General features: G+C 38.8%; 1 protein-coding gene and 1 long non-coding RNA gene across 3 annotated transcripts in view; one reads left to right on the plus strand and one right to left on the minus strand.

The window, feature by feature from the left end:
• LOC118730721 overlaps positions 1 to 10,343 on the plus strand; it is a 100,087-nt gene that overhangs the window by 44,516 nt on the left and 45,228 nt on the right. The gene's annotated exons all lie outside the window — the stretch shown is intronic.
• The window catches only part of CUNH12orf56 (chromosome unknown C12orf56 homolog), a 74,910-nt gene that overhangs the window by 17,518 nt on the left and 47,049 nt on the right, over positions 1 to 10,343 (minus strand). The window contains exons 5-6 of the mRNA XM_036458867.2: positions 8,722 to 8,795; positions 1,685 to 1,829 (exon numbers count right to left, since the gene is read on the minus strand). Coding sequence (XP_036314760.1) covers positions 1,685 to 1,829; positions 8,722 to 8,795 — 219 coding nt within the window. The remainder of the gene's footprint in view (positions 1 to 1,684; positions 1,830 to 8,721; positions 8,796 to 10,343) is intronic.

Here is a 10,343-nt window from a genome sequence, read left to right on the forward strand (position 1 = left end):
CTGTTAATGCATTGGAAATGTACATTGCCATTCCTGCCAACATAAACACTGGAGTATGGTGAGGGAAGCATTTTTCTGTCTCCTATCCGGTCTCATGAGATAAATCAAGCATGAAAATAAGCACTGGCCCATGAAATCAGGCAAGTTGGTACTAATGAGAAATGTAATGTTTCTCTTTTCTGTTTCTCTATTGTTCAATATTTCCCCAGAACTTTTTTTAAAACTAGTGACAACTTAGATTCTTTGCTTAGACAGGGCTATGTGTGCCCTTGTTGAGATTATATGGCGTGGGAAGAGGCTGAGGATGACAGGTGAAGAGAGGGATAGAGAGGAGGAACAAGATGGTCACCAGGCTCATCAGAAGTGCTTGGGCTTACCCAGAGCCCTGATAGATTAGCATAGTGTGGTAGTTTTACACACAGACTCTGGGACCAGGTTCTTGAGTTCAAATCCCAGCTCTGCCACTGATGAGCTGAATGACATTTGGCAACTTTCGGGTATACTCTGTGACTCAGTTTCTTCATCTCTACCATAGGCTTAATAATGTCCCCTATGGAATTGATATTAAGATTAAATAAGATAATATTTATAAAACCTGTATAGTAGCTAGCATATCATAAGTGCTTAATAAATATCTGTTACTATCATCTCCCACTTGATCACTGGTTCAGGAATTTTCACTCCCACTTGATCACTGGTTCAGGAATTCTTACCTACCTGTAACAACATGAAAAAAATCTCAAAAATATTATGCCAAAGAAGCCAGACACAAAATACAATTTTGTGTACAATTCCGTGTAAGTGGCATCCTAGGACAGGCAAAACTAATCTGTAGTTACAAAAAACACAATAGTTGCCTGAGGCTAGGGTTGGGAAGAAATGACTGCCAAAGGGCACATGTCACCTTTTGGGGTGATAAAAATGTCCTAAATCTTGAGTGGGATGGTCAGCTGGGACAGTTGGTCACCCTACAGTGGGCAAACCAGAATAGTTGCTCATCCTACATGTGGAACATTTAGGATCTAAGGAATGGCCAGGACTGTCCTGTATGGTTGGGGAGTCTGTGCACATCACAACTGCTCATGAAATGGTGGCAACTATGAATAGGGCCACTGTCGAGAATGGGCCTCATTCGCACCAGCACCAGCACTAACCAGGACTTCTCAATACCTTCTCAGTACCTTTCACCCAAAGCTTCAGGTGAAAATGAAACTGAGCAAGTCTTATAGGGTAAGTCTGTAAACTTGCTGAATGAGAGCTAGGTTGTTTTAACTCAAAACAATCAAAAGTAATTTTTTAATGTATATTTTTGTTGTAGGGAAACCTTCATATAAAACTTCTTCAATTAACTTTCTCATCTCACTGTCTCTACTCATATATCTCATAGGCCAGAAGCTTGCCCCTCCTGGTTACTCTTTTCTTTGATTCTGTAAACCCGATTTATACAAGTTACTATCTTTTTGCTACCACTCTTCCCATCTATGCCACCCCAACACACACATACATTAATTACATCACATTTCCCGGGTTAAGGCACAATTACATTAAATTTAGTCAGCATTGTAAAATACAGCATTAAAACACAAGGTGACATTTTTTACACAGTATTTTACTTGATCCTTGAATATGCTGCATTTGGTAAACAGGTGAAACACATTTTAAAGGTTAAAAATAAAACACCTACTTTCCAGAAAAGCCTTTTAAGAATGTAGTTTTTCTGGGCTGCTACTTTAAGTTCTGTAATTAAACAAACTATCTTCCTCAAAGTATTGTCTTTAAGAAAAAGTTCAGATTTAAGTTGACTGAAGTGCTTGATTTTCTCTTCAGATCTACAGAAACATAAGGAAACTTTACATGTAAAAAATGATAAGAGACAGCAGTTAAGGAATACCAATTATTTTTTCCTATTTAGGATATTTTATTTTTATTTTTCAAAAACAGTTGACATTCAATATTACTTTATACTAGAGATCCAATGCACAAAATTTGTGCAAGGGGCTTGGCCCTTGCAGCCACAGTGGCTTGCCTCAGCCCTCACAGCCCCAGCTTCATCTGAAAGGACATCCAGTCTAATTAGCATATTATATATTTTTTATTATTATAGATTATTATAGATTAATTTCAAGTATACAGCACAGTGGTTAGACATTTATATAACTTACAAAGTGATTTCTCTGATAAGTCTAGTACTCACCTGGCACAACACATAATTGTTACAATATTATTGACTATTGAAGAGAAAACCAAGATGGCAGCCTAGGTTAGCACCTAAACTGCCGCCTCGCACAACAATTTCAAAACAACAACTAAAAGACAGAATGAACATCATCCAAAACCACAGGAAAGCTGGCTTAGTGGGAAAATCTACAATTAGAAAAAAGGAAAGAGGCTCCTGGATCAGGGGAGCCACAAAGCGCTGAGGTAGGGAGACGTTCATTCGCAGAGAGGGAGGGCAGCCGAGTCCCTGGCTGGCGGGAGGGGAAAGGAAGCCCCCGACTGCACTGCACCCCAATTCTGACTGCACTGCACCCCAACCCCGGCCAAAACCCTGTGGACCCAGGCTCATACGAGTGGAGTCTGGACTGTAGAGAAAGGCACCTGGAGACTTGGAGACTGGGAGACTGGGGGAGCTGGGAGCTGCAGCGGGCAGGGTCTAGAGTCGTGCGTGAGTGAGTGCGCACAGAGAGGTTTGACTGCGGAGGTTGCCGCAGCCTCTCCATAGCGAAAGGAGTCAGAAGCTCCAGACTACAGAGACCCAACCCAATTCTGGGTGAGCCCCTGGGGCACCCACACTCTTGGAGGGGAAATCTGGACTATCAGGTGGAAACTCAGGGGATCCTTGGAAGGCAGAGGTCTGAGGCCCGTGCACAAGGGCAGGACTGACGGGAAGCCAAGACTGTTGGCTCAGCCCTGAGACTCCGCCCCATCCAAGCTGAGCACAGAGGCTTTTGCAATTTTGCAAGTCTGATCCTATAAGACTGTCTCCAATATAGAAGGTATCCCGGAGTAGACACAGCTGATACTCATATCCAATTGGCCTGGAGGTCAATTCCTCCCAGTGATAGCAACAACAATCAAGACTTAACTACAATAAGGCTGTTCGCACAGTCCACAAAGAGGAGCACCAAGAGTGTCTACCTCAGGTAAGGGGAGGCTGACTCACTGGGCCATATAGGACACCAAACACACAAAGCCATTCTACCAACTCAGGGAAGCAGCGAAAATGCCAAGACAAGGAAATAGATCTCAAACAAAAAAAAAATGGAGGAGAACCAAAGTCTGGATATAGAGTTCAAAACCACACTTATAAGGTTTTTTAAGAATTTCCTAGAAAAGGCTGATAATTTTTTTAAAATATATATTTTATTGATTTTTGTACAGAGAGGAAGGGAGAGAGATAGAGAGTTAGAAACATCGATGAGAGAGAGTCATCGATCAGCTGAAAGGCTGATAAATTTAACGAGACCCTCAAGGATATGAAAAAGGACCAACTAGCACTGACTGAAATAAAAAATATTATTACAGAGGCCCAACAGCAGACTAGAGAAACACAAGAATCAAGTAAAAAATTTGGAATACAAAGAGGCAAAGGACACTCCTTCACAGAAGCAAGAAGAGAAGAGAATCCAGAAAGTTGAAGATAGTGTAAGAAGCCTCTGGGACAACTTCAAACTTACCAACATCCGAATTATGGGGGTGCAAGATACTGAAAACCTATTTGAAGAAATAATGTCATAAAACTTCCCCCACCTGGTAAAAGAAATATACTTACAAGTCCAGGAAGCACATAGAACCCCAAATAAAAGGAATCCAAAGAGGACCACACCAAGACACATCATAATTAAAATGCCAAGGGCAAAAGACAAAGAGAGAATTTTACAAGCAACAAGAGAAAAAGTTATTTACGTACAAGGGAGCACCCATACGACTATTAGCTGATTTCTCAAAAGAAACTATGCAGGCCAGAAGGGAGTGGCAAGAAATATTCAAAGTGATGAATAGTGAGAACCTACAACCAAGATTACTCTACCCAGCAAAGCTATAATTCAGAATTGAAGGGCAGATAAAGAGCTTCACAGATAAGAAAAAGCTAAAGGAGTTCATCATCACCAAACCAGTATTATATGAGATGCTGAAAGGTATTCTTTAAGAAGAGGAAGAGGAAGAAAAAAAGATTAAAATTATGATAAACAAATACATATATCTCCATAAGTGAATTTAAAAATCAAGTGAATTAAAAATCTGAGGAACAGAATAAACTGGTGAAAATAATAGAATTAGGAGCAAAGAAAGGGAGTGGATTGATAATTATCAGGGGGAAAGAGGTGTTGGGGGGTGTGGGAAGAGATTGGACAAAAGTCTTACACCTATGGATGAGGACAATGTTGGGGCGGGGAGGGAGGTAAGGGCAGAGGGTGGGGTGGGAACCAGGTGGAAGGGAGCTATGGGGGGAAAAGCAGAAACAATTGTAATAACCTGAGCAATAAAGATTTATTAAATTAAAAAAAGAAAAGCATAAAATATATATATATATTATTGACTATTATTTTCCCTATGCCGTAGGGATTCAGACTTCCAGCCCTAGCTGTTTTGGCTCAGTGGATAGAGCATCATTCTGAGGACCAAAGGATCCCAGGTTTGGTTCTGGTCAAGGGCATGTGCCTTAATTGCAGGCTCCTCCTCAGACTAATGGTCGGGGCTTGTGCAGGAGGCAACCAACCAATGTTTCTACTCTCTTTCCCTCTCTCTTCCACTCTTCCTAAAAAAATCAATAGAAAAATATCCTCGGGTGAGGATTAACAAAAGAAAAAAACCAACCAAACAAACAAACAAAAAAAAGTTTTTTCAGACTTCCTGAAAAACAGTTTATTTTCTAGTGGAGATACAGGAAGGTAAATAATCATTAAAAATTCAGTGATAGCCATAATAGAGGCAGAAGAATATGATTATAAGCATCAGGGGCAGCTCAGACAAATTAATTGGAATCCTAGATCTGCCCCTACTCAGCTAGGTAATAACCATAGACAAGTTACCTGGTCTGTCTGTGCCTCAATTTCCTCATCTATAAAATGAGGGTAATAATAGAATCTGTCTCATTATGCTGTTTTGATACTTTACCACATGTGCTTAGCATACTGTGTTTAATAAATAGTTTCTAAATAAAGTAGGAATGAGCTCTGAGATTTTATTTTCCTACATATACATTTCTAATTACTGCTACATTGCATTCAAAGAATAACTGTAAAATCCCTCTGTCCTCTGAGAACTCCAAAACCAGCGGAAATGTAGTTTTCACAAATAAATGAGCTTAGAAAAGCAAAATCTCAGAAAAAATACAGTATCAGCAAAATTATCTTGAAGTTGGTTTTCTAGTCTTTTCCAGTAGGGGAATCAGCAATTTGCAAAGATCCTTGGGAAAAAAACCATTTTTATCCTTTGGCACCTATGATAATAGATTGTTATACTAAAGTATTTTTTTTTCAAAAGATCAGAACAGATTTCATAAGAAAAAGCACATTAATCTCTTTATACTAAAAATCAATGCATATATAAATTAAGGTCATATGCTTTATAATTTTTCAAATTAGATTCAAGAATCTATATTTCTACAGAGGAGTTATATATAGTCAGTTTCTTGGAACATTCAGAGAACTTTTGCTTTTACATAGATGACAAACTTCCTTTGGCTTATTTAAATAAGAAAAAGTCAGTACCAGAAGACTCCATTATTCAGTTGAGGACTAAAGGGAAATTATATTCATGTTAACAAATATTCTATATTTTCATCAGCTAAAAAACAAATTCATCCAAACAATGTGGCAAAAAGAATTATTGATCTAATGATAAGCTCTATTTTGTCTATATTTTTCATGTTTTCAGACATATAATAAAAATGAAATCTTATAGCCCTAGCAAGTTTGCTCAGTGGTTAGACCTGCAGACTGAAGGGTCCAGGGTTCAATTCTGGTCAAGGGCAGGTACCTAGGTTGCAGGCTGGATTCCCAGCCCTGGCTGGGGTATATGCTGGAGGCAACCAATCAATATGTCTCTCTCACATCGATGTTTCTCTCACTTTCTCCCCCTACCACCCTCTCTAAAAACCAATAGGAAAAATATCCTTGGGTGAAGATTAACAAAAATAAATAAATAAATAAATAAATAAATAATCCCAGAAACACTGTGTATATGTTTACAATGGTCAGGTTACAGAACTCACACTTGTGGTAGAGTTCTAATTTAAAAACCTAAAGAATATTTATTTCTTTTCAACTGAAGGTGCTTTGCAGGCAAAGACCATTTCTTGTGTGTCTTGTGCATATAGTATATTCCAGAGAGTGCATTTTAAATCACTGCATTTTAAATATGTTGCCATCACAAATCAACTTTGTAAGAAATATACTTTTCCTGAGTCAAGATAGTGGCCAAAGTCTCCTTCTTGCCATCAGGGATAAGTTTCAAGCCATTCATATACAAAGTTAGAGCCCATTTTAATGTGCAATTAGCTTTAAATCACTGTAAGTAAACACCAAAATTAAAACTAATACTCTTTTAGACTAACATATGAAAACATGTTGATATCCTCTAAGCTATCTCTATGACCATCTTTTTACAAAAGAAATCACAAACGTTACGTTATTTAACACCTACTTATAAAACAAACATTTTCTTACAATATCATGATTACCACACTCAACAAAATTATCAATAACTCTTTGGTACTGGGTACTATCTAATACCCAGTCTTGTATTAAAATGTCCTCTATTACCTAAAAGATATTATTTTATATTCTGTTTGTTAAACCTAAGATCTAAATAAGATACTTGTATGTGCTTCTAATGGAGTTCAATGCATTTTTATTTCTGTGTGGAGGTGCTAAAATTTGTATATATTTATTGCATTTCAACCATCTCATTCATTGTTTCTTCCGATACCCAAATTGTCCCATTTTGGCTATCAGGAGTATCTTCATGTGGACTCATGTGTTCTTTGGGGTCCCGTTACCCTTTGCATTCTGGCACAGGCTATTTCAGACTCATGTTGTGTATTTCCTCCTCCAGACCTAGAATTTGTTATTCCTGTAATTTGTTGGTTCCTTCAGTGGGAAATGAACATGTACCTTTTAAAATTAACTTATTTTTAACTCATTCATATGACCCCCTAGTAAACATCATTATTGTAGACCTTTCATAACTTGCCCTTGACTTAAACTTAATATCAAAATCGTTAACGACATCAGTTCACTAAGTGTTTTCTATGTGCAGAGCACTGTTTTAAGTAAGAAAAATACAAATGTTAATAATATGTACTGCTTGCTTTCTAAGGTCTCACAATTACTGGCAGAGCCTTCACGTCACAAGTCACTACTTCAATATAAGGATATCTGTGACAACAACCTAATATTGAATAGAACTATGAAATCTGGGTAAAACCCACACTTCTTAGCCTTGAATATAAAGCCCTTTATGATCTGGTCCTTGCCTCTATCTTACCTTATCTCATTCATTCATTCAATCAATCATTCATTCTCTGAAGGCTTATTGGCAGCCTCTATGTGCCAGTGATCAGGTCCCTGCCCTTAAGGAGCACATTGCATGATAGGGCAGCACATAATCAAACAGGCAACCATAATACCGACTGGTAAATGCTACATGAAGTATAAGCACAGGATGTTATGGAGCCCCCCCCCCTTTTTAATATATTTTATTGATTTTTTTACAGAGAGGAAGAGAGAGGAATAGAGAGTTAGAAACATTGATGAGAGAGAGAATCATCAATCAGCTGCCTCTTGCAAACCCCCTACTGGGGATGTGCCCGCAACCAAGGTACATGCCCTTGACCGGAATCGAACTGGGGACCCTTCAGTCCACAGGCTGACACTCTATCCACTGAGCCAAACCAGTTTCGGCTTTCCTCTTCCCCCAACCCCCTCCCCCCATTGATTTTTAAAGAGAGTTGACGGGAAGAAGGGCGGGAGAAAAACTTTGATATGAGAGAGACAAAAAGATTGGTTGCTTCCCACATAAACAGGGAACCTTCTGAGAACTGTGAGTTTATTTGGGTCAGGAGCTTAAGGTAGGAGTGGGGAGGACACAATAGTGGAGGAGGAAAAAAATGAAGAGAGACATGAGGAAGATCGGCATTAAAGATTTTAGAACCTTCTCCTACGGGCAATGGGGAGTCATTCAAAGGCTTTAAGGGAGGAGTCCACATGATCAGATTTGTGCTTCTGAAAGAGTCTCCTGTTGCAATGGAGAAGGTATAGAAAGGGCTAAGACAGAAGGCAGAGGCCAGCTAGGAAAATATTAGGAGACCAGGCTGGGTCCAAGGGTGTGACAGTGGAAAAAAGTGAATGTTACCCAGATATATCAAAGCATAATAAATCATACGATGATTGGCTAGATGTGGGTGATAGTGAAGGGAGGAGAAAAGGTAAAGGTGACATCCAGGTTTAAGTGATCTGGGGGTAAAAACATCATACCCCGTGTTAGGAAACAAGAGGAAAGTTAGGTTCCAGAAGGAAGATGCCGAGTTTTGTTTTGAATATGCTGACTTTAAGGAACCTACAAGAGGTGATGTCCAGTGGGTAATAGTGTTTGCAGGCCTAAAATTTAGGACAGGAGTTGAGGTAGAGACTCAATGTAATGTCAGCAACATAGAGTTAGGAGAAGCATAGCAGAGAACACTCCTCCAGGGAACTCTATCATATCACCACTCCTTACCTGTATGGCTTTTGACCTCCAATAGCAAGACCGAGCTCACTAACATATAGGGGATCTTGTAAAAGAGTAGCTTTCTGAAAGAGGAAGAAAGTGAAAATAGTTAGAAATTTTGTTTACTGAAAATCACTTCCCCCTATTTTTAGTCAATATCATAGATCTATTCTTTAATGCCTTCTACAGTACGTGATTTGTTTATATAATTCATTCCAGTGTTTGATAATACCACAGGGGATATTTTCCTTATATAAAATTTTGAAATTTTAAATACAATTTTAGTTTACTTATTATATTGTAAAATAAACAGATCCAGTCACTTTGGTACAGTATTCAGTACATATAACATACAAAATATTTATCAATTACTGTTTATGTTATGAGTAAGGCATCCTGTCAACAGTAGGCTATTAATAGTTAACTTTTGAGGGTGTCAAAAGTTATATTGGGTTCAATTCCTGCTTGAGAGGTATACAAAATGTTACAGAAAACTGGTGAAGAACCAAGCAATACTTAGAAAGATGGAGTTACATTTATTACGCCTGGGTCCAGAGGAAAATGTCTCTCAAATTCTGGGCCCCAACATGGAGGAATTTTTCCTATTTATATGTTTTTACCTTTTTTTTCTCCCAAATATGGGATGTTTCTGGCCCCCTTTGCAAGTTCTTAAAGAGCCCCTATGTGCTGGGGCCTTGAGACCACAACCAAAAGGCCTGGCCTGGTGCCAGCACTGATAATTTCGTCCGGAGAAGGTTTAATGACCTCTCTGGAATGGGAATAGTCTTATTTTCCTTATTATTTAAGCAAGCAAGCATTTACAGAAGCCAAATAGCAGGGTTAAAATTTCAAGCAACAGTTTTTATATAAGATGGATGCTTCAGAAAGGCAACCAACCGATATCTCTTTCTCTCTCCCCCTTCCTCTGTTTCTAAAAGTCAGTAAAAATATATCATTGGCTGAGGATTTTTTTTTTCTTTTTTTTTTTTTTACAGATTTGGGTGAGGATTTTTATAAAAATATCTTTTTTTAAAATGCAAAAATGGCCGAGACCGGTTTGGCTCAATGGATAGAGCGTCGGCTTGGGGACTGAAAGGTCCCGGGTTCGATTCCGGTCAAGGGCATGTACCTTGGTTGCGGGCATATCCCCAGTAGGGGGTGTGCAAGAGGCAGCTGATCGATGACTCTCTCATCGATGTTTCTAACTCTCTATCTCTCTCCCTTCCTCTCTGTACAAAATCAATAAAATATATTAAAAAAAAGAAAAGAAAAGAAAATCACCTATCAAAATTAAACAGTACAGAAATGTATAATGTAAGACACAAAAGTTCCTAGTCTCTCCCCACTTCTATCCTGCTATTCAAAGTACCTTGCTATTATCAGTTTGGTTTATATTTTTTTGGCATATAAAAGCATACTAGCCCTAGCTGGTTTGGCTCAGTGGTGAGAGTGTCAGCCTGCCGACTGAAGGGTCCCGGGTTTGATTCCAGTCAAGGGCACATGCCTGGGTTGTGGGCTCAATCCCCAGTATAGAGTGTGCAGGAGGCAGCCGATCAATGATTCTCTCTCATCATTGATGTTTTTATTTCTCACTCCCTCTCCCTTCCTCTCTGAAATGAACAAAAATAATA

The sequence above is a fragment of the Pipistrellus kuhlii genome, unplaced genomic scaffold (genome assembly GCF_014108245.1).
Source record: "Pipistrellus kuhlii isolate mPipKuh1 unplaced genomic scaffold, mPipKuh1.p scaffold_m20_p_3, whole genome shotgun sequence".
In the NCBI taxonomy this organism is placed as follows: Eukaryota; Metazoa; Chordata; class Mammalia; order Chiroptera; family Vespertilionidae; genus Pipistrellus; species Pipistrellus kuhlii.